General features: G+C 35.5%; 1 protein-coding gene across 7 annotated transcripts in view; it reads left to right on the forward strand.

The window, feature by feature from the left end:
* The window catches only part of KDM6A (lysine demethylase 6A), a 207,430-nt gene extending 182,774 nt beyond the window's left edge, over positions 1–24,656 (forward strand). For all 7 annotated transcript variants that reach the window (XM_029241338.1, XM_029241341.1, XM_029241340.1 and 4 more), the window contains 6 exons: positions 647–761; positions 3,252–3,439; positions 4,241–4,382; positions 19,286–19,412; positions 22,505–22,675; positions 23,816–24,656. In XM_029241338.1, coding sequence (XP_029097171.1) covers positions 647–761; positions 3,252–3,439; positions 4,241–4,382; positions 19,286–19,412; positions 22,505–22,675; positions 23,816–23,845 — 773 coding nt within the window. In that variant the 3' untranslated portion in view covers positions 23,846–24,656. The remainder of the gene's footprint in view (positions 1–646; positions 762–3,251; positions 3,440–4,240; positions 4,383–19,285; positions 19,413–22,504; positions 22,676–23,815) is intronic.
* Positions 24,657–25,812: the final 1,156 nt, after the last annotated feature.

The raw sequence follows: 25,812 nt of genomic DNA on the forward strand, positions 1-25,812 counted from the left end.
TGTGTGTGTGTGTGTGTGTGTGTGTGTGTGTGTGTGTGTGTGTGTGTGTGTGTGTGTGTGTTTCTGGCGAGTTCCCCCAAAGTTCCCTGCTCTGCCATCTTTGTTCATACCACTCCTGCAGCTACATTTTGAAAATTAGACTTCCTGCCTCTTTACTGATGTCCTAATACTACTTGTGAGAAATGGGGATTAGTTCACAAGTAAGAAGTGGTAACAATATCAATAATAGCTAATATTTATTACATACCATGTATTAGGCACTATTAGAAGCAGTCCTTACTTCATTGATCCTCAAAACAACCCATTGACTTATCAGAATCATTATCATCAAATCTTACAGGAAACTGAGTCAGAGGTTTAGAAACTTGCCCAGGTTCACATAATGACTAAGCCAAGGAACCTGGCTTCAAAACCTAAGCTTTTAACCATGATTTAGGTTATCTTCCACAGAAGCTCCTACTGAATAAGTTAGGAGTTGACCAAACTCAGCTCTAAAACTAGACTTGACACAAAAATGCTATACAGATAAACTATTGAATACCACTGGAGCATTCTCTGTTGAACATTTCCAAGGTTCCATTTCTAAAGACACATTTTTCTATAGAATTTATGGTCTGCTGATTGTTTTTTTCTTTTCACATTTCAGGTCATCAAGAAAATAACAATTTCTGTTCAGTTAACATAAATATTGGTCCAGGTGACTGTGAATGGTTTGTTGTTCCTGAAGGTTACTGGGGTGTTCTGAATGACTTCTGTGAAAAGTAGGTTTCCAAACTGAATTTTCTTTAAACATAATTATTCAAAAATAGTAACTGTAAAGGGCAGCTTACTAAGCTGGATATCCTAATGCATGTAACCAGTTTTCACTTACCATTCAGCAGAAAATTCATATAAAATGATTTGATTACAAACCTGTTATTTTGTATTATTGGGAATACTTTAAGAAAGATGCCTTGAAACCGCTTCATGTAGTAGTAATAGTCTTGAATTTAGGGGGTAGAAAGTTGAGTTGTTTACTGGATTCATTAAACAATTGATGTGTAAATACTTGTTCATGTGAAAGATCTGTATTCCAAGAAAAATTGTTCTACTATAAATGGTTTTAGAAGTGGAAGGAATTCTGTAATTGAGTACCCTTATAGGTGGTTAATAACACAAGCTTGAACGTATTACTCTTTGCTATATCATCATGATATAAATTCTTTTTAAAACTACATTGACAACTTTTCCTATAAAGGAATTTTATAAAATTTAAACAGCAGCTTCAGATTTTGTTTCTAGAATTCAAAGAATTCATAATGGAAATGTTCCTTTCCTTATGATCCTAGAAACTGTTCATTTAATTATCTTGTGTTAAAGGGTACCTTGGAATTGTTTTCATTGATTTAAATTTAATTATTTGTCTTATTGTGTTTTAAAAAAATACTCCATTACTTAAGAACCTGGTATTTTTTCCATTAAAAATTGGAAAATTATTATGGTTAAACACATAAATTATACATACATTCGGTGTTATTCCCCCCAGCCCAGTAAGATAAAGAGAGAAAAAAACCACCAAAAAATTTACATATGAGAGACTTTGAAAACTAATTATACACATATTCCACATACTAATTTATAATATTTAAATTTTGGGTTAAAAGATCGTTGCCATAAATATCTTGATTTAGTATGAAGTGTAAATATAGTTGCAAAAACAACCATAATAATCCAAAATTGCTTTATATACAAGCAAAAGATAATCACCTTTTATTGTCTATACTATCTAATGTATAGGTTTCCTTTAATCTAAGAAAGCTCAAGATGTGGAATTTTAAAGTTTCAAATGCTGTGATGAAATAACCTCATCTACTTTAATCTATACTGGACCAGCAATCTAGTGGTAGCAGAGAAAGAACTGTGTCATGTAGGAAATCTCTGTTGTGCTGCAGGAATATTTTTATTTCTTAAACTTTGAGATAGTAGTATATTATTGCATCTGCAGTACAGTGATCCTTGCTCATTATTTCTGAGTAGGGATTGACTATTGTTAGGATTTAGTTTTCTTTCCTATCTGAATAGAGAGGTAACCTGAGAATAAAGAATAATTAGAATAGGCAGATAATGTCTAAAAAGCTTGAACATGTGGATAATAAAAAAAAAGTCTGAAGGGTTAGGTAAATTTAACTAAGTTGCAGAAATAGCACTTGCTACCTCTGCATTTCAGTGTAATTTTGTTTCACATAAGGATACTTCCTTTGATATTAACTGATTTGACCATGCCTGTTGAGTTTGTTTTATGACTTTAGATAATATCTGTCATGAAATAACCATTCACTTGACTATATGATAAAGAGGATGCTTGATTTTTTTTTTTGTAAGTTTGATTTTTTGTTTTTTCAACTTAGCTATTGATTATTAGGTGGTCTTGGTTGCTTGCCTGCTTTTGGTTAGAAAGTTTTTTCTAATTTTATAACAACACATGGGTTAAGCAGGACTACGATTTGTGTTTATAACCATATTTGGCTTTATAGGCAAGTTCTTCTGCACTGTATGTAGTTTAAAAAATACTTCATATCATGTCATGATGACGTAGAATAAGAAGCCAGATTTTATAGGAAAAGCTTAGTAATATTATTTTTAGAATGTTTCCAAAGTGTCGGTGGTGGTGGTGATGATTGTTATTTATGCATGTATGTTCATTTTTGATGAAGTTTTTTTTCACCTGCATAGTTTCAGTCAACTAGTCATCAAAACTGTACAGAGACTGATGTGCTGCTCCCTTTCCTGCTTAAGATTCAAAACAGCAGTACAGAACATTTCTGTTTTCTACTCTGCTTTTCCTCAGACATTGAACTTATATCTGCCATGGCATTCCTGTTTATGGATTTAGATGACTTGATGCCAACTCCACCTTCCATTTACCTGTTAGAGATTTCTAAATGTGCCAGGGAGAAGGGTTTGATCAAAATAGTCTGTAGTTAAATGAAGTTAAAGGTTAATATATATAAGTGTTACTTAAAAATAGCTTTTGATTTCGTTTGGATCTTTGAAAAGTCAGTGGAAGGTAGTAATACTGATCTTTGGATAAGTCATCCACTGCCTAACTGTAACTTCACTCACTTTACATACTGCAGTTTCTTATTGCATAAGCAGAAAGTTTCAAGTGCAATGAATGAGCATATTTTTTAAAACTTTTGATAATGTCTTTCAGTCTTATAATGAGCTTATTAAAGTACTTGATCCATTTGCAATATTTTTTCTTATTCCAGAAATAATTTGAATTTCCTAATGGGTTCTTGGTGGCCCAACCTTGAAGATCTTTATGAAGCAAATGTTCCAGTGTATAGGTTTATTCAGCGACCTGGAGATTTGGTCTGGATAAATGCAGGCACTGTGCATTGGGTTCAGGCTATTGGCTGGTGCAACAACATTGCTTGGAATGTTGGTCCACTTACAGGTATTTTAAAGAATATGCTTTCAAAAAAAAAAAACTAAAATCTTTAGTTTATAAAGGATTCTATCTGATGGGTTTATTCTTTTTTTTTCTTGGAATATAACTCACTAAAAATTGGAGGAAGAATGTCTCCTTGAGTAAAATTTTAATTTGTAGTACAAGATACTAAGTTAACAAATAGAAATCCAAGACTGTAGATCTCAGCAAATAACAAATTTATGTCGTTATATACAAGAGATACTTTTAATAATATTTAGAGTGCTTGGTTTTTAAAGGAAACCCTTTATGGGAGAAAGCAAAGTACAAATTTCATTCTTTGAAATTTTTCTTTTATCTGGTATGTCATATGAATAGCCCTATTATGTCAAAATCTGTTTGAATTATGCCTGCCTTCAGGCAGTAGATATTTAAGATTAAGAATATGGCCTCTGGAGCCAGAAAGACCTGGATTAGGACCAGGACCTGGCTTTTGCAACTTTGGGCAAGTTATATAACCTCTCTGGGCCTCAATTTCTTCATCTGTATAATGGAAATGATAAAATTAATAAGGTAATGGTAAAGATTAAGTGGTATAATGTATCGAAATATCTCAGAACAAATGCGTGGCACAGAGTTATAGTAAGCACTCTTTACATGATTGCTACTATTATTATTACCACAATTATCAAAAAACATTAAAAATATTTTTGTAATGTTTTGAGATTTTCAGAATTGGTGTTGATGATGTCACCTGAGAAGGTGATAATGGTTATCTTCATATCTTTGGTACTTTGGGTTGCTTTATAACTGTTTTTTTTTTCCTAGCCTGCCAGTATAAATTGGCAGTGGAACGGTACGAATGGAACAAATTGCAAAGTGTGAAGTCAATAGTACCCATGGTTCATCTTTCCTGGAATATGGCACGAAATATCAAGGTCTCAGATCCAAAGCTTTTTGAAATGATTAAGTAAGTGCTTTCTAAAACTGCTGTAGTCCCTCTCTTTTTGGGGAGTGTTAACTATTCAGTACTTTTCCCCCCCATAGACTTATGTTGACATCAAAACAAAATGGTCCAGATGTCTAGCAAAATGTAATATAAGAGAATCCACATGTTAAAAGTATTTTTCCCTTCCCCATAGGCAGTACACTATGGTACAAAGAGGAACAAAGGCACAAATAATTCTAAACCAGCAGATTCACAAACAGACCTGTGCTGAACCACTCAGTTCCTAGGAGAACTTTAGTTTTAATATTGAAAGACTGCACTTAGTATCAGGGCGAGGGAATGGCATCACAAAAATATTTTCTGGTACAGAGAAATTAGCATTTAATATAGGGATTTGACTTAAACGTTAATTTTAAAATTTTTAATTAAATCATCCATCTTATAATTGTCCCTTTTCTTACCTGCTTTAAACACTTAATTCAAGTTATTTGAATACATATACCCCAGTAACCTTCTCATTTATTGTCACAGTTTCTATCCTAGCTATTTTTATAAATCTATTTAGAAGTAATATTTTCAAACAGTGCTATATAGCAGTGTTTCCCTAAACTGTGTTTTCTGCCAGTATTACATCTAACCCCAAAAGGTGGGGAATTCTGGTCAAAGAAATATGGGAAACGATGGATTATATAAAGTTCAACAAGTCCTTTATTTTCTAATTTTTTGTAAAATGTGTTAGAGACTGTAAAGTTGGTATTATTTTTTGTGTGGGGGAGAAGGGTTATAATGTATTGTATTTCCCAAACGTATTTGTTTGACCAGTATCTTTGAAGAATTGATCTCAAAAACTCATTTTGAAATACACTGCTTTATACTCACTGATAAAATAAGTTTATCTTCATCTTAGTTAAAATAGTACTTACCTTAAGTATTTTTCCTACAGCTATATTAATTTGGTCAGCATGTTGTTTTCAAACTGCTGTCTTTTGAAAGGAATCCTAACTTATTAAAGTGATTTCAAACCTAAATCTAAAATTTTATTCAAACAAAAATTGTGGGGTCAAGGTAACATGCCTGTGGATTATCTTATTCCTTTATCATTTGCACTAGTTTTTCTAGTCCTGGGCAGAAGTGGCAGGGGGAGACAAAAGGTAACAAAAAGCAAATCATAGCAGGTGATGTACAAATCCTTTAAAAAGTTGGATCTTAGGTACCATACTCTATAAATGTAATTGGTAATGGGGTTATCCTGTTATATCTCAGATTGGTCTTTTGCTCTGAATATTAAGTTCAGGGTTACTTTTGGGAGAAAAAATTACGTAAAGTCACTGAAGATATTTAGTAAGTTGGAAATAAGCATAAACTAGAGGCTGGTTCAGATCACCTGACGGTAAAGGGATGGTACAGTATAGAAACTATTTATATGTAACAGCTATGAAGACTGAAAGCGACTCATTACATTTTGGATAGGTTAGGATTTTATAATCGGAAAGGATTTTAGAGGTCATTTAGTCAGGACTTCTGCAGTAATCCCTTCTATAACATCTATAATTTGTGGGCATCCATCAGCTTCTTGAACATTCTCATTACCTCACTATAATTCTTGAAAGGTCTTTATAAATTGGCCTATAATCTACCTGTCATTTGGTTCCAACTCCCTAAATATATTTGGGATTTAGATCAAATCCCATTCAGCAGGTGTTTGAGAACCAACTCTATACCAAACACTATTCTAGGCTCTAAGGATAGACATAGCAGTGTATAAGTTAAAATCCCAGACCCCAGAGGACTTAAATTCTAGTGGAGCAAGACAGACCTCCAGACAGTTGAATAAATTACTGATAAATAATATGACTAAGAGAAAATAGATAATATTTGGGGGGTGAGGGTGAGAGTGCTGCTTTTTCTAAAATGGTCAGGGAAGGTGTCTGGGAAGATGAGTTTTGTGTTTAGACCTGAATAATGAGATGGAGTCAACCATGCAGAGATCTAGGGGTACACCATTTCAGGCCCAGGGAGCAAGTGAAGACTGAATTGGGAACAACTTTGGCATGTTTATTGGGCTAAAAGGCCAGTATGACTATGGCAGAATGAGAGAGAGGGGTAATAATAAGCTCAATGAACTGACCAGGAACCAGGTTGTGCATGGACTTTTAGAACATGGTAAGTTTATAAATCAATTCAGGGTGTTACAGGTTACCATTAGAGGATTTTAAGCAGGAGAGGGATGGGTTCTGATTTAAACTTTAAGAAAATGAATCTGGTTGCTTTGTAGAGAACAGATTCCAAGGGGCAAGTTTAGAAGCGTGTGTAGGGGGTCAGTTAGGAGGCAGTTGCAACAGGATAGACCATCCTGGACAGACATTAACCCAAGGGGGTAGAAAGAGGGATTAAAGTAGGGGCTGTGGTAGAGTTAAAAGCTCACGGCACTTGCTCACAGATTGGATATTGGGGGAAGAGGGAAAAAGGAATCAGAGAAAAGATTATTGTCATATTCTCTTCTTCCTATCTGGTCTTCGGTAATTTAAACATCTGACCTCTATCATCTTTTCATCCTGCTCACCCCCATCATCCTTGTCGTCCTTCTAGACTCCTTCCAGTTCATCATTGTCCCTCTTAATATTTGAAATGTTGAGCATTGACACTTGCATTATCTTTATCTTAAGGTTGCCTTGTGTTAAAACTGGATACACATAATTTGAATTTTTTTTTTTGCGGTACGCGTGCCTCTCACTGTTGTGGCCTCTCCCATTGCGGAGCACAGACTCCAGACGCGCAGGCCCAGCGGCCATGGCTCACGGGCCCAGCCGCTCTGTGGCATGTGGGATCTTCCCGGACCGGGGCACGAACCCGTGTCCCCTGCATCGGCAGGCGGACTCTCAACCACTGCGCCACCAGGGAAGCCCTTGAATATTTTTTGACTTAAAATTACTGGTGGTACTGTTGTTCCTCATACCTTCCTTACATTTTTTTTAGCCTAAGTAAATGCACTTACATACTTACCTTATTCCATTTTTACTCTGTGCTACAAAATGTCCGATCATTTGAATCTTGATTGTATTCTTCATCATATTAAGAATTCTGTTCCCAGCCTGGGTTGTCACGAGATATGATTAGCAAGCTCTGTTTGTCATCATGCAGATTGAAAATGTTAACCATAAATCCAGACCCCTAGGCCTTACTCTATAAACTTCCTTTTTAAAATACAGTCATTCATCTATTACTGAAAGTATACTTTTCACCAGCCAACATGCTCTCTTTCTTTTGTTTGTACTTTCTTTCATTTAATGAATATTTGCTGACTGTATACAAGGCTCTGAGCTAGGCACTGAGAGGGTATGTATATGTGTATATGGCATAGTTCCTATCTTGAAGTAAAAGTTAGTGCATACAAATAAATAGATTGAAAGAAATACAACAGACCCACTCAATTCTTTCCAGCCCCACGGAGTCAGAGAAGTCTGTGTATTTTGGGGAGCAGATATTTTGTGTGAAGGGTAAAGATGTGGAGGCAGGGAGAGGAGAGAGGTATAGCACCTAAAGCCAACTTAAGACCAGACTCTTGCACCGTCAGAAAGATTCCCAAGTTCATCCATAAAACAATAGTATATATACATACCATGTCTCCTTCAGTCCAACACAGTCATGTTTTCCTTCAGTGAGGGAATAAATCCCTTTTCTTCAGTAGAGCTCCAGACAAAATATTCAACTTAAGTGGAGAGGCCCTGTTGCACTAACTACTAAAATCATACTCAGCATGGTAAGCTGCTTACATTGTGAGCGACTCAGGGGAAGTCCGGCTGCCTAGAGGAACGGTAAATGCATACTCGCCTCAGATCATCTTCTCTTCCACCTGCTCTCATTTTCTCCCTAATACCTCCTCCTTTGCCCTCCCTTTCTGACTTCCTTCCCTACTGTGTATTTGCACGAACTTAAATGTATTATATGATGCAGCTCTGCTGTATATATGTTGACAACAGTTGGTGGTATATTCTGGCTTGAGTGTGCTCACACACAATGTGTGTGATGAGTAGTAGAATAAGATATAGTTGTAAAAGTTCTTAGTGGCAGATCACGTGTTGTGTGCCCAACTTAAGTTTATTCTGTTGGAGAGCTTTTGGTAGGTTTTTAACTAATACGATCTAATTTGAGTTTCATAAAGATGTTTCCAGCAGTTAAATAGGTAGAATTAGCTTCTGGATAATAAGATAAAGAAGTGAATCAAAGATACTTTGGGTTTTCAAGTCTGAGTTCTAGATGGTTTAGTAATGTTAGTTAATAAACTGAGCTTGGTCCTTAGCCAGGCACTGAGCAAAGTGCTTCCCAGACTATCTCAGGTATGCCTCTCAGCATCCCATGGTCACCCATTTGGTTAGAGTGAGATTTAAGCCCATATCTGTCTTAAGTAAAAGCCACTTGGATATATCTGTGGCATGGGGCTTCATTTTTAAACAGTGGCAGGTTTGAGGAGCCAGTAAAATAGTTGTATAGAGCTGTTTATTAGAAGCTGTAGTAAATGCAGGATTCCAGAGAGCAAAGTCAGAGCTGACTGACTAGGGGGTCTTTTACCTAGTGGTTCGCGATTGTCTTGAGAGGAAGAGGAGGGGGGAGTTGGGGACAGAACTTGGGGGAATACTTCTATTTAAGAAAAGCAAATAGGTGAACTAGATAAAGGTCAGAAGACAACACAGAGAATATATATTGTTACAGAAATAGAGAGGAAGTCTTTTTCCACAAGCTTAGTTTCGCTTTAAAACTGTTACATCCACATCATTGCTTTGGTCCTCAAGTCTAGTATTCTGCCAACAAGGGAAGTGGTATTTGTTCTGGCTTGTGAGCTATACCAATTCTTAAGAAATGGTTCTCCCTTGCAGTTCCTTCCCTCTGCTTTGAGTCATTTTCTTCATCTCCTTCCTGTTCACTCCACCATCCACAGCAATTTGACTTTCTATATGCTCCTGTCACTTCTGCTGAGGTCACCAGTGACAACCAACTATTCTAAATGTACAAAGGCACAGATGTAAACTTTCTTTAAAATCCCCATGTCTACCTCCAGTCTGACCCCCACTTACCTTGTCAGTCATTTCTCCATTTCTTTTAGATGTGTGCTTGAATTTTCTATTTTTATCACTTTATTTGGTATTTTAAACCGTCTTTAATGTGAACTGCAGTTTTTACACACCCTCCCTTTTCTTTTTCTTTGAATTATCTTTCAGTAAAGCATTAATTCACTATACATTGAGCGTCTGAATTGTAGGCTATTTAAAAAAATCATCATCATCATCTAGACCTAACAAGTGAATGGAGAAGATTTGCAAAGATAGTCTTCTTCCTTAACTTTCTCCCTGGATTATTGCTTTTTTTTAGTTCTTAAAATACTGTGAATTTACAATGTGTGACTTTTAGGTTTTCATGGTTAAATGGTTAGCCTGCCCAACCATAAAGAATCTAAGCAAAATTTACTTTGTGCCTTCTTATCCAGTCATTCACTCGGCTCTACCCAGTTCTTTTCATTCTTTTATTTGTTTAATCTACATTATGAACTGAGTTGGAACTCAGGTATAGTGCTGGGTGACAGAAGGATCTGATCACTTCTCAGGCTGCTTAAAATAAATGGGGAAATAGTCAAAACGTTCAAACACATGATCTTTGCTTTAATGATGGAGATACTGTTTTTAAAAAAAAATGGGAGAGCATAGAGGAAAGTGCTTCTGAGAGAGGGGAACATTTAGGAAAGGCTTCATAGAAGTAGTACTACAGCTTCATAGTCCTTTATCCTAAACCCCTTAGGCCAAATGTGTTTTGGTATTCAGAATTCTTTGGATTTAGAAAGGTAAAACAGTACATTTATTTTACCCTCCCACCAGAGTTTGTGGCAGTGTGCTAGCATCAAACACATTAAAATTTCTGCAGTACAACATATAAATAGTCACTCTGATGAGCTAAGTGAAAACTATAAAAAGCCCCAGGTCAAGTTTCAACACCAATGAGTTTATGCAAAATTTATGAAAAATTTGTGGGACTATAAGAGATTATGAACTGTATTTGCACTGAGTGATTAATAATGGGACATGATGTTCTCTCCTGTTGTCACCTACTAATCCCTTATTATCATTTTGAGAATGAATTACCTGTGGTTATTTTAAAAAGTCATCACCACTCTTGTTTTTTTCTTTGCACTTTTAAATTCAAGGTGGGTCTTTTAGAGCCCTACAATTCCATAAAGTCCTTTATCTGAGTAAGTCATTTAGTAAATCTCGAAATTTCTACATTCTAGCTATTTTTATAAAACGCACTAATCTTCGTACTCTCCTTCACATTCTTCCAGATGTCTCCTACATTGGCATGAGTCAATATCATTCAAGGAATATTCATTATCTTGATTACTTCTTTTCAAATTTCAGTGAACTTGACTTGAAAAGTTCACAGCCTAACTCCTTAGGAACATTTTAGTGGAAGCTCAGTGCATAACTTCTCTTTTGGTTTCCTTTCACTGTTCAAATGAACATAAACTTTTTTCCACATACCCCATATGCTGCAAGTAAGCTTAGTTTCTCCTTCTTTAGACTAAACTTTCAAATGTCTCTCAGGATTAAGCCCTGCTTGTTCATTTATATCAGCTGAAGAGTATAGATTTAAACTTCTGTTGCTAAAAATTTCAAGTAGACTTCACATTGGCAGCAGCTGCTAATGAGAAGCCTTTAGAATTTTTAATATTTTTAATAATGATCAAATTTGCATGCTAGATAACTTGACAGCAAGGTGAAGTACTAAATGGAGGGCAGAAGTTTTAGAGGCATATTAATTAGAAGGTAGTTGCTACATTTCAGACAAAAGCAAAGACAAAGGATAGAAAAAATAGGCATATTGATTGATTGGGTGGTAGAGGTGAGAGGGGAATCAGTATTGCTGGGGCTTTGTCTTGGGCCATGCAGTGGGATATTTGTGCTTATTGATGAAACTGGGAGTAAAGGAAGAAAAGAGGAAATGGGTTAGATATAGGACATGATGATTACCAGATTGGCTGGCTTTAGACTCGTAGAACTTGAATTCCTTTTACTATGTTTCAGTGGGAATCTCTTTAAAGTAATCAGATGGGTATATGGTTCTATTGTTTAGAGAAGGAGTCTGAGATACACATTTGTATCTCTCAGCTGGCTGATAGGTAATCCCTGCTAAGGTGTTAGCTGTTGAGTTTTCTGAACCATTAGCCATTCTTAAAGTAGAGCAGTGCCCACACAAAGAAATGAATTAAGGAAGACAATAAATGTAAAGCTACTGATCTCTTCCTTTAGTTCACTGAACTGTGACTGTTTTTCCATGTTAATGTATCTTATTATCCTTTAAAACATATTAAATTTGCCTGTAACACATTACTGCATGCCCCCTCCCAAACTTACTTATACTTTTTCTTCCAACTTTTTCTTTTGAAACTTTTTTATTCTACAAAAAAAAAGCTGAAAGAATAGTACAATCAGTACCTAGATAACTTCATCTGGAGTCATCAGATAAGTTTTTGCCACATTTCCCTATCAGTCTCTATGTTCACATGCTTGCGCACATACTTTTTTGGCTGAGTTATATGAAAAAGTAATTTGCAGATGTTATGACATGTCACCCCAGATATTTCAACCTGTATCTCTTAAGAGTAAGGATATTTATTCTCACATAACCACAGTACCATTTACCATACATAAGAAATATGGAGTTCAATAGTAATCAGCTAATACATAGTCTACATTTAAATTTCCCAACTACCCAGAATGTCTTTAGCTCTCCCCCTCCCACCCCCATCCAAATTGAATCAAGGTTCACACTGAATTCAGTATGTAGTCATTGTGTCTTTAGTCTCTTTTAAATCTATGAGTCTTTTCTCGTGATTTTTATTTTGAAGAGAGCAGACCTTTGTGTTGTATAGAGTTCCATATTTTGGATATGTTTTCTCATAATTTTATTTGGGTTATACATTTTTGAGAGTAACTGTTGATGGCGTTTACCTTTGGTAAACCCGTGTCCCGCTCCAGTATAAACTCTGTCATAGATATTTTCATTAGTGAGTCCTGAGTGAATGAAGTTTTAAGTAGGCAGTTTAAAACTTAAAGTTAAGAGTGGGGAGATTATTGCTGTTTTTTATCCATCTTCATCATAATATACAGTTTTTACCCTTTGATTTTAATTTTAAACTAGTTGATTGAGAGCTAAGAGAAACCCTCATTCTTTACAAATTCATTGTTCCCATTTTCAGATATTTGAGATACATTGCTTGGCCTACATTTTCTCCCCCTATATAGTTAGTAGTGCAAAGGCTCTTTTTCACTTCACTTTCATAAGATTCATTATGTTTTAGCATTGAAATATTTCTTTTAATAGGATCCTTGAAAGGAATCAAATGATAACGTAGCAAGTGAGTAGTGCAGAGTCTTGGTAATGATTAGACTTCCCTGTAGATAACAGGCTTTCAGAATAAATGGATTCTTTTTAGATGCAGTTAACTGGTTTAATCTCAGTGGTAGATAAGGCCAACTCCAACTAATATGGTATAAATTGTTACAATCGTGTTGGAGTATTAGCAAGTTAAGGTAATGATAGTATGTTTCTGATACATTGGAAACTCTGGTTTCTTCAACTACTTTGTTATTCCACTTAAATCACCGTAATAAGTAGTTCAGTATATTTTAAAATGTCAAAAATCAGAATGCCAAAGAGCCCATTTTCCTCTGATAAGTTCAATATTAGGAAGTCTTAGACTTCGGAGGAGCATATCAAATAGTAGTAGAATGTTGGGGGGTGGGATGAATTGGGAGTTTGAGATTGACATACATACACTACTATGTATAAAATAGATAACTGAGGAGAACCTACTGTATAGCACAGGGAACTCTACTCAGTGCTCTGTGGTGACCTAAATGGGAAGGAAATCCAAAAAAAGAGGGGATATATGTATACATATAGCCGACTCACTTTGCTGTACAGCAGAAACTAACATAACATTGTAAAGCAACTATACCCCAATTAAAAAAAAATAGTAGTAGTAGAGTGTTAATTTTCAGAATACACATTCTCTGGTCTACCTCCCCCTAATCTGCCATATGTTAATACATTCTAAAAATACTGATAAGGTGTAAGTCAGTAGTTGAAAATAAATTTTCTAAAATTTCAACAGTACCAAGTCCATTGAAAACCACTCCCCACAAATTTAATTTCTTGTCATATCATTTTGTCATTCTTCTGGCCATCTTATAAAGTACTGTTTTTATATTTCAGTTTTTAAATGTAATGTCTTATATGTACAGTATTAATGTGCTTTCCCTTTGCCCTTTGTGTTATGTGTTTGTTATTATGTTTGTTATTTGCCTTTCCTTTTAAATTTTGTTCAGTCTTAGAGTGTGTGCTATTTAATATTCCAGTGAAATATTCCAGGCAGCACTGTGTAGTTGTTTGGAGTCCAGTCTGCCTTCAGGTCTTAGCTTCTCCATTTACTGGCTGGGGGATCGTGGTCAAAATTAGTCTTCATTTCCTTTTCTGAAAATGGGGATAATAATTCTTTCTAATAGCTTTTATGAGTATTGTATGGGTCTTAGCATAGAGTAAGCACTCAGTAAATGGTAGCTGTTGTGATAATTATTATTAATATTAATTATAGAAGGGCCAGTCACCTGTTTTTTAAGTAAGTTAGTATTCATGGACCTAGTTCAGTGGTTCTCAACTGCAGGCAGTTTTGCCTTCCCCCACCCTCTTCCCCAAGGGACATATGGCAGCGTTATGACTTCAGTGGGAGGGGTGCTACTGATAGTTTGTGGGTAGAAGTTAGGGACACTGCTAAACATCCTACAATGCACAGGACTGTCCCCACAACAAAGAATTTTCCAGCCCAAGATAACAATAGTGCTGATGTTGAGAAATCCCGACCTGTTGGACTCTAGACTACACCTTTTCAATAATCTGTTTTATGTTCTTTTAGGTGTAACTATTACCCTTCCAGTTGGCATTCACTGCACAATTTTTTCAAATAAAAAAATTAATTTAGTCATTAAATAATTATTTTAACACAATTTTAAAATTTCACATACCAAGATTAAATATTGATCAGTAACTTCCAGGCACTAATCTAAGCATTTTATATAACATGTGTACTCCTCATAATAGTACTGTAAGTTAGATGTGCCTTCCTTACATTTGAGAAAACTGAGACTTATGTGTGAAGCTGGGATATGAACCCAGGCAGTCTAGCTCCAGAATCGGTGCTCTTTCCTACTCTCTGGCTTTCTCTCTGTGATTGATCTCTTATGGCTCTAATCATAAAAACATGGTGATTTGCTGAAAAATCCTGTTACAAATTTTAGACATTGTTTCTAATGAAGTAAGAGGTTTGACTGGTTCTTACTTGGCCTAATTATAAGAATCAACCAAGACTCTTATTAAAATAGATTTCTAGACTCTGTTCCTAATAAATAAATTCAGAGCTCTGTGTGAAGAACCCTGGGAATCTCTTTCACAGTGAATGGCCTAGATGAATCCTATGGTCCAGACAAGTTAGGGACACCCTAGTCTAGGTTCAGTCTCTTTTAGAACTAAAAATATTTTTGTTTCTCCTTTTCTTTCACACGTATTATAGATTATTACCCTATCTATATAATATATACTTTATCACAAGCACTGAGGTTTTGAGTATAAAATAAAGCAGACTGTTAAATATTAACTCCCTTTTCCCTTTGATTCCCATGTTTAAATGGATATATGAGGTGTTCTACAGCTCTGTAGTCATAGGCTGTTGGCCTAATAATTGAATAAGAGGGTATAGCCATGAAGACCAGTCCATAGTTAGCATAGATTTTAGTGCTGTTGTCCTTGGGAGTCTTCTAATAACACCATTGGGTTAAATATAAAATGCTTTGTGATAATATTGAGCAAACAAAATCTAAAAATTCTAAAACTCTGCATTCTCGTGGTTAACATATATTTGCTTTCATGCGTGTTTTTTCTATCTGAGAGTTTAAAATTCGTAAGATACTCATTTTATCATTGACTGAGACCTTGATTTTCAGCCATGTGGTTGGTTTAAATGAAACTGTTATATGTCTTACTGACATTTAGACACTCACTGTTGTCCTAGGGGAATCCACCTTTGGAGTGACAGGTGGGAAGTTTTGAGGGCTCACATGTTGGCTCACTTTGCCTACATGGGTCCTTCAGTAAGAGAGACTGGGCAAGGCAAGGCACTTCTTGGTATACTTTTAAAATTTGTACATCATCTGCTTCTTAGTGGCAGAGATTGTTACCATAAAGACTTTAAAAGTGCCATAGCAAGTTAACCCATGCTTCATCTTGTCTCCACACCGCTATTTAGGAACTTACTTTGGAAACATAGGTTACCCCCAAAATGTCATACTAGTTCCCAGTGTTTTCTTAACTTCAGCGTAATATATTGAGTTGGCCAAAAAGTTCGTTTGGATTTGTCATAAGGAAAAACCCGAATGAACTTTTTGGCCAACCCAGTAATATCACTAGCTTCATTCCTTTGTTCTCTTACCTCAGAAACGTCATCCCAAGATTAAAGTCATAAGAACAGTTGTTTATTCCCTAAATAATCCGGGCACTACCTTTGCTCATGGAATTCCTTTTGCCTAGAAGGTGCCTTCCTCCCACTTCTCCTTCCTGTCACATCTAAATTGACAACTTTATGAAAACTGTGAGTTCTGCCTCCCTCTCCTTTTAGCATCCATGGCATACTAAGTCTGTCTTTTGCCTAATGTGTTGATTTATAAATATACTGTGTATGATCGTTTGTCCTCATATTATTGTCTTCAGTTTTTTTATTGTAATATTTCAAGTATATTTTCATTTCTATCCCCTATGGCAAGCTGTTTTCTGAAATTCCATCCCATTTTAGGTTTCATCTTTGCCAGATGGGTTTATGGTTGGATTATATTCTTCTGTGTAACCTCAAATACACCCAGCCCTCAGTCAGCCTCTTCCTTGTGATTTTCTTCCAAGCCAGATCTGCCTTTTAATAACCCCTGCCTTTTTGTGTAGTCTTTTATCCAAACAACTAAAACCAGTACTTGAGTCCTGAAACCAGATTGATCCTGACTGATCCTGAAAAGTCAAAGGGAAGTTTGATTCCCAGCTTCTCTAGCTCTGAAATCATTTCTGACCCTGTTCCTAAAATGTATTTAAAACAGCATCTTCTGTCTTCTACAGTTTTACACATTTTGCTAGTGATTTATTATTTTTTTAACAAACTGAAATTTTTTTTAATGGAAGTGTGGTTGTTTACAACGTATTAATTTCTGCTGTACAGCAAAGTGGTTTAGTTTTATATATGTGTGTGTGTGTGTGTGTGTATATGTATGTATATATATATATATATATATATATATATATATATATTTGGCCGCACTGCGTGGCATGTGGGATCTTAGTTCCCCAATCAGGGATCGAAGCTGCGCCCCCTGCAGCGGAAGTGCGGAGTCTTAACCTCTGGACCACCAGGGAAGTCCTAGTTATACATATATATACATTCTTTTTTATAGTCTTTTTCACTATGGTTTATCTCAAGGTATTTAAAATAGTTCTCTGTGCTATACAATAAGACTTTGTTGTTTATCCATTCTATATGTATTAGTTTGCATCTGCTAACCGGAAACTACAGAAGAGCCTCTGTCTCTCTCAATTCTTCTTCTGTTCCAACTGCTACCCTTTGAAAATGGGAAGGAACAAAAAATTTTACTGTTACAGAAAAATCATAAGGGCAGGGGGAAAACCGCGACTCGGTTATTCGTTGTCAGATCAGATTAATAGAGCTGTTGGTTTTCTTAGACTCCAGTATCTCACAAAATAAAAATTCTGGAGCTGTGATTTCAGAAGCAAAATACTGTTGGCTTAGTATTTATTCTTAGCAACCCTAACTCTAACCCTTTATTGTTTGCAGAAAAGTAGTATATTGCCTTTTTCTAGATGAAACTACCAAACTAGCCATAAATTATAAACTACAGTCTAATCTAACTGCCAAAGCAGTTAGTAGCATTGGAAGTGAAAGTTCATTTGCTGACTAAAGAGTGGAATAATACTCCACAGAACCAAGGCTCTGTGTGTGGGGAAAACTGTGCTGACTGAGCCCCAAGAATCTCATTTTCAAAAGAGAAAGGGGAAAGTGGGTAAGAAGATGTGAAAAGAGACCAGAAAGAAGATAGTACAGTGTAAGATAGTGAGGGGAAACTTGAGATTTTCTGCTTTTACAAACCCCTAGCCCAACCACTTAAAAATAGCTTTATAATATCGGCTTCTCTAGGCCCTAGTTTTCTTATTTGTGGGGTGGAGATAATAGTGCCTCCTGCACAGGGTTGTTAAGAGTCCTAAATGGCATAATATGTGTGAAGTACCTAATACCATGCTTCCTGTCTTGTTCTTATTTTTTATTTATTTATTTTTATAGTATTGTTTTATCATTTTTTGTTTGTTTTCCCACATGGGAGCATAGTGGAGTCTATAAATCTTCCTATACTTACATATAAATAAGTATAAGGAAGTACTTATAAGTACTTAATTATATACTTATACTTATTTATAAGTATAAGTAAGTATATAAATCTCTCTATACTGCAGAGTTTTAGGCAGTATTTTCCTGTGAAAAAGACCTTATTTTGAAGCCCTGCTTGGAAAACTTGTTCAGTTAGATCAGTGCCTTCAGAGATGAAGTATATAGGACACAGAGGGCAAAAGGGAGGAACAGGTTCTGTTCAAGAGCTAGCAGCAAAATCTGAATTATATGCTCTCCGTTTTTGCCATGATCTAAATTTTTACTTGCTCCTCCCCGGCATACATACACACACACAGCTGTCCTAGCTTTGACTTGCAACCATAGTCTAAAGCATTGTTTTGTTTCTAAATAAGTTAAACACACAAGAATTGCTGGAGCCAAACTGACAGAGAAATCCTTTGAAAATGATACTTAAGGGGTTTGCCTTACAACTATAAAGTTGATGTTGTTTTATGTTTGTTAAATAAGTTATCAAATTTTACATATATCTTTAATCTTTTTTATGCTGGCTTTTAATTTATGTGGGTTCTGATAAGTTACAGTACTTTAACCTAGTAACTTGTAAAATAGCAAGGAAGTATGAATTAAGAGAAATTAAATATGCTGTTATTTATCATACTTTAAATATTAGTAGTTCCAAGTGAGAGAACTTAGCAAATAATTCCAAGTAGTGACAGCAAACTATAGGGAAATCACAAATTGTGAGAATTCACTATATCATTAGCATCATAAGTATGAGTTTAGAAAAGGTATAAGAAAAGTTCAATTATGTTAATATGAATGAAATATTTCACTGTATTATCTTCAAGTTAAAATCAAGGAATGAAGTGTCTTTTGTCTTCTTCAGCACTACAGTGAAACCGTTTTTTGTATGGTGTAGTGACTAAATCCATAAATACTTTTCTGCTTATATACTCAAAAGTTTCAAAAGCAGCCATATATGTGATGCTGTTTATGAGTGTCTAGGTAGTGTTTATAGAAATAGTGTGCTTTCCTGCCTTACTTAGAATCATAGAGTTCACATCTGGAATTCAGACCCCTTATTTCAAGGATGAGACATTGACTTCCAAAGAGGTTAATTGACTTGCCCAAATAAGAGCCAAAATTAGCAACTTACATTTAAACAAGGTGTCAGGTTATTATATTTTGACATTCAGATATCAATTATTCTCAACTTTAAACGATCTGATATTGTCATTGTCAGACCTGCTGGGCATTGGCCTTATTTTTAAAATCTGAGAATATCTGAGAAATTGATAAAAAAAATGTGGTTACAGATATTAGAACAGAATCTCTTGGCATTACTTCTATTGATACATCTTTCATGCTAAAAATTTTCAATGTTCAGTTGCTGGTCACAAATAATTTTCCCCCCACAATATAGGTATTGTCTTCTGAGAACTCTGAAGCAGTGTCAGACATTGAGGGAAGCTCTCATTGCTGCAGGAAAAGAGATTATCTGGCATGGGCGGACAAAAGAAGAGCCAGCGCATTACTGTAGCATTTGTGAGGTAAGTAACTGTTCTTATCCACAGTTATTTTATAAACCTCTTACCTCTCCAGTTTTGGTTTCTCTTTAGTTTTTTGTTTTGTTTTTATTTATTTATTTAATTTATTTATCTTTGGCTGTGTTGGGTCTTCGTTGCTGTGTGTGGGCTTTCTCTAGTTGCGGTGAGCGGGGGCTACTCTTCATTCCGGTTCGCAGGCTTCTCTTGCGGTGGCTGTGGAGCACAGGCTCTAGGTGTGCAGGCTTCAGTAGTTGTGGCTCACGGGCTTAGTTGCTCTGCAACATGTGGGGTCTTCCCAGACTAAGGCTCAAACCTGTGTCCCCCGCACTGGCAGGTGGATTCTTAACCATTGCACCACCAGGGAAGCCCTCTTTAGTTATTTTTAATTTTATTTTATTATTATTTTTTATTTATTTATTTATTTATTTTATTTTTTAAATTTTATTTATTTATTTATTTATTTATTTATTTTTGCGGTACGCGGGCCTCTCACTGTTGTGGCCTCTCCCGTTGCGGAGCGCAGGCTCAGCAGCCATGGCTCACGGGCCCAGCCGCTCTGCGGCATGTGGGATCTTCCTGGACCGGGGCACGAACCCGTGTCCTCTGCATCGGCAGGCGGACTGTCAACCACTGTGCCACCAGGGAAGCCCCATAGTTATTTTTTTAAATGTACCTTTATGTAATGCATTTTACTGAAATTGTTGTGTTCAGTCTTGTTACTTAACTACTATATTAAAATTTAATCTGGTGATACGCCATTTCACTAACTGTGAATTAACTCTAAAAGTATCTACTAGTGTCATTTATCTGGTAGGTAACAGTTGGCCCTCTCTCTCTATCCACAGGTTCCTATCTGTGGATTCAACCAACCACAGATCGAAAATATTCAGGGGGTGGGGTGGGGAGTATTCCAGAAAGTTCCAAAAAGCAAAACTTAAATTTGCCATGCACCAGCAATTATTTCCATTGTTTTAGGTATTAATAGGTTATCTAGAGATGATTTAAACTATAGGGGAGGATGTGCATAGGTTATATGCAGTTGCTACGCCACTTTTTGTAAGGGACTGGAGCATCCTTGGATTTTGGTATCCATGGAGGGTCCTGGAACCAATCCCCCATGGATACCGATACAGATGATAAGCGTCAAGTTTAGTCTTGAGATTTTAAACTGGGAACAGTCCAGATGTATACAGATGCCAGTAAAGTGGATATAGTTCAGTATAGCTCCAGGCAGATCATTGTTCAGTCCTCTCTGGTACAATTCACAGTACATGGGTCAATCTTCTCCTGTGGCCAAGGCTTGCAAGAGATGCAGAAACAAAGATATGGTACCTGCTCTGAAGGAGCTTACATCCTACTTGGGGAAGACAAATTACAAATAGTTGTAATGTTATATGAGACTGTGGTGGATGCAAAGTTGGTCTTGGTCTTACTGTTAGGATAACACTAAGGGAGAAAATGACCTAATTTTTTCCTTCTAGTATTGGCCTAAGAGTTCACCAAAGTATTAACATTTGAGTCCATCCTTGAAGGATGAGTATGACTTTAGCGGACTAAAAAATGATGACAGTTGGAAGTAGAATGAATGTTGTTATGAGCTATAGGAACAACATGGGAAATGGAATGGTTTCTTCAGAAAACGGTAAATAGTCCAATGTGGCTGGAACACAGACTATGTAAATTCTACATATAAGCCTAGTTGGTAGGAAGTTTGCAGAGCATCTTGAATGATTTTAAGGAATTTGATATCTATTCGGAGGTCATAGAGCCATCAAAAGTTTTTGGGCAGGCACCCAAGTTGGAAAAGTGATTGGAGAGGATGGAGATAAGAAGCTCTTGCAGTGGTGTTAAGAGTTGTTATCCTAAGGCCTAGACTAGAACCTGGCAGTGGGAATATTAAAGAAGGAGAGGAGTACAAAAATATTTCGAAGGTAAAATTCACCAGACAACTCATTAAATGGCAGAAGTGAGGGACAGGTTGAAGGATGTTCACAAATGTTGTAGCTCAGATTATGAGGTTCATGTTGTTGCTCATTGATAGTAATGGAAAACATGGGTGACTCTGGGATTTTAATTAACATAACTTCAAAGAAGACATGAAGTCATGAGAATTTTCTTTCATTGAATACATTCAAGGATATGCCAAAGCCAGGGATATTAATGATCCACTCCAGACCTTGAAATTCTGTAATTCTGATGTTGACTTTTATTTGAGATGATTCAGTCTATCTATCAGCTATTTTAATGCTGTATAACCTGGCTAAAGTATGCCATTGGGAGACCAGATAGATTCTAGTTAGGTGTGTTATACCTCAGAAAAATGAATGTATAAGCTTTCCAGTATTTGAGAATGACTTTTATTCTGTACTGTTATTCCTTATCCTGCTTGAGCCTTAGCAACTCATCAGTCTCTCTAACACAGAGGTATTATTTCTAAAATCATGCTATACTCATGACTATACTTTTTGATTGTACTCATACTCCTTAACATGAGGCTTATAGCTGAACACTCACTTACTGTCACTTACCTGTCAGTTTCCTCATCTGTAAAATAATCAGATTATATTCATTCAACAAGTTTGTTTTGAGGTTTGGCTAAGCACTAAGCACTGTGAAATGATATGCTCTGGAGTTACAAAGATGAGTAAAACAATAGTCTTCATCTTTGAGGAGCTCAGTCTATTGGGGAAGACAAATATCCATATACAGTGCCCTGTGATAAGTACTATCATTGAGAAGTAAAAGGAAAATAATGATCACTTTCATCTGATTGTATACTAATGTTTTGAATTTAAAACAAATAGGCTGACTTTTATCAAACTTTTGAATTAGGCTTTTGCCAGTGGTTGTAATGAATATGTCATTCCCCAAGGTCACTCCCCTAAATAGACATTACCACCCATGTCTTTGGGTCTGGTGCAAAATAAACCTGATCTATTAAAGATTCTTAAACACTCTTAACTCTTAGTACCCACTCTTAACCAGTGATCACTGTCCACAACTCCATGTGAAGTAGAACTCTATGATTATACTAAAGTAGTACAATAAATAAATACTACTGTCTCTGTTGAATGCTTTTTCTCTTGTATAAATAGGTGGAGGTTTTTGATCTGCTTTTTGTCACTAATGAGAGCAATTCTCAAAAGACCTACATAGTGCATTGCCAAGATTGTGCACGAAAAACAAGTGGAAACCTGGAAAATTTTGTGGTGCTAGAACAGTACAAAATGGAGGACCTGATGCAAGTCTATGACCAATTTACATTAGTAAGTGAAATCAACATGTGTGTATATAGTTAGCTGGATAGGGAAGCAGCAGTGTTTGTTCTGCCACCTGATAAGGAGGAGGTAATGAAATATTTAAAATTTCCTTTGGCTCGTCAGATATTGCATGAGTAAACATATCACTCCCCCTCCTCCACTTCCAGGTATTTATTCCTATGAAGTTGGCATATTTCATTTTCACTGTTCTTGCTGGGTGAGACCAGCCCTAAATAATGTCACAGTAATTACATTTAAAAATCTGTGTGCTTTTAGAACACTGTCACATCCTTTATGTCATTTGATCTCAGTTGATAAAATGTTTGTGTATATAGGTTATTAGTGTCCACAATATGAATCAGTATGTATGCTTTTAAATATACTTCTGCTTTTAGAGCTAATTGTATTTATTTAAAATCTTGTCCTTGCCAGAAGTATTAACTTTATGGGAATATTTGATGGAGCTTAACTTCCTGCAATGTTATATAACCTTGTGAAATTCAAGTATCTTTATAAATTGCGTACAGTTTTTAATTTTAAACAGCAGATGCTTAGGGGGAAGCATTTTACTCTAGCACATCAGTAGTTTTATGAATAGAAGAGAATTGTTGAATTCCCTCAGTACTTTTTCTCTTACATATGTGATCAGAAACTGAACTTTTGAAATTTAGCTCCTGATACTTTCACTTGAATGGTCTTCAGGATTGCTTGAAGAAGAAGAAAATTATCTGGAATATGTTAAACAAAATTTATTATCTAGTTGAGTTAGCTTCTGAAGCAAGTCACTAATGAAATCATAATTGATTTGTTATATTATTTTCCACAAGCCTTCTTTATATTTTTAAGCAATCTCAAAAAATGGTCAACCTAATAACATTCTAAGAGTTTTTGACTAATTGGTGAACAAGTACCGAAAAATGTGGATGTGCTGAGTTGGGTAATGGTCTCAGACTCTTAGGAAAATTGGCCAGGTGGGAGACAGTAAGGGAGGTTGGTTGTGCTTGACAGAGTGTGGCAGGCCGTTGAACTTTCTTGAGAATTGTTATTTCCTTTACTTTCATACACAGGCTGTGTTTGTAACCTGGAGCTAGGGAACACTGTTAACAATTTGTATACCAAAGTAACATACTTTACTTTTATTTTCAGGCTCCTCCATTACCATCCTCCTCATCTTGATATTGTTCCATGGACATTAAATGAGAACTTTTCTGCTATTCAGGAACTAACCCAGTTCTGCACCACTGGTTTTTGTAGCTATCTCGTAAGGCTGCTGGCTGAAAACTGTGTCTATGCAACCTTCCAAGTGCGGAGTGTCAACCAACTGGACAGGGGAGAGCATTGCTCCTACTCCAGGACTCTCACAAAGCTGATCAGCTGTACTTCAGAAAAAAAAAAAAATAATTTCCATGTTTTGTATATATCTGACAAAACTGGCAACATCATACAGACTACTGACTTGAAGACAACCTCTTTTATATTTCTCTATTTCTGGGCTGATGAATTGGTTTTCATCTATCTTTTCCCCCTTCAGAATTTTCCTTGGAAAAAAATACTAGCCTAGCTGGTCATTTCTTTGTAAGGTAGTTAGCAATTTTAAGTCTTTCTTTGGTCAACTTTTTTTTAATGTGAAAAGTTAGGTAAGGAACTTTTTTACTGCTTTTATGTTTTTCTGTCTTGTTTTGAAACCATGACGGTTATTACACTTTTGGTTCCTAAATAAAAAGTTTAAAAAATTAACAGCCAAGTCACAAAGATAATGGATTGCACATAGACTAAGGAATAAACCAGATTTGTGATTTTTGTTTCTAATCTTGATGTAAATTTACACTATTTATAAATACATATTTATTGCTTGAAAATATTTGTGAATGGAATGCTGTTATTTTTTCCAGATTTACCTGCCATTGAAATTTTAAGGAGTTCTGTAATTTCAAACACTACTCCTATTACATTTTCTATGTGTAAATAAAACTGCTTAGCATTGTACAGAAACTTTTATTAAAATTGTTTAATGTTTAAAGAGGTTTCTATTGTTTGAGTTTTAAAAAGACTTTATGTACAGTGCCCAGTTTTTGTTCATTTTTCAAATCTGATTATATATATTTTATATATACTTGTATATGTATATATAATATATATAGAAATCTGGATATATATGTATAAAGATTTAGAGCTTAAATTTTTCTCGTTTTAAGTTTCACATCTATGGTAGATTTTTGAGGTGTCTACTGTAAAGTATTGCTTACAAAAGTATGATTATTTTTAAAGAAATATATATGGTATGTATCTTCAAGACCTAAAATGTCAGACTGGTTTATTGTTAAGTTGCAATTACTGCAATGACAGACCAATAAACAGTTGCTGCCAAAATGTAGTATAATAGTAGAAAACAAATAGTGATTGAACTTAAGATTTCAAAGGGAATGTTCTGTGGGCTTGACAAATCCTGTACATCACTTAGTAGTGTTTTATATGGAAAAAAGATTCAGATGAAGGGCTCTATTTTAGAATGCAAATAAATTAAGAGACTTATTTTTTAATGTTAGGCAGTTTTGACATTTCATGCTTTCCTGCTTGCATGACATGATTTGGGCAGGGGAAGGAGTCTTCCAATTCCACATCACTAATAAAATATAGTAAGCTATATTAGCATTAACACGTCACTTCTAATTACCAATAGTATTTCATTTTATAATAATGGTACCTTGTATTTGGCACATATTCTCATTTTATCATGCTGTTCTCTCTAAGGTTTTTCCAGGAATATTCAATGAAGGCGCATAGAGAATGCTGTAAAGGAAGTTATATATAACTAAAGAGAATTTATAATCCTAACTGGTGAAATGCTGTGCTGACTGCATTAACAAGTGCTCTTTTTCAGATAGTTGTGGAGTATGTTGTCCTCCTAGAAACCGTTTGAAGGCTTTAAAAGCACAGAGATATTTTATCCAATTAGTTAATAATTTGGTAAATAATTGAATTTGAATATCTACTAGCAGCAATCATCTCTTAAAATTTCAGAAGGAAATAATTACAAATTTTAGTTAAGAAGCAAGAGTGCTTGTCTAAGTGCTGCTTAAGATGTTTAACCACTGATTTTTTAAAAGAACTCAAGACGGGCTTCCCTGGTGGCGCAGTGGTTG

Source organism: Monodon monoceros, unplaced genomic scaffold (genome assembly GCF_005190385.1).
Source record: "Monodon monoceros isolate NGI ecotype Baffin Bay Population unplaced genomic scaffold, NGI_Narwhal_1 Super_Scaffold_22, whole genome shotgun sequence".
In the NCBI taxonomy this organism is placed as follows: Eukaryota; Metazoa; Chordata; class Mammalia; order Artiodactyla; family Monodontidae; genus Monodon; species Monodon monoceros.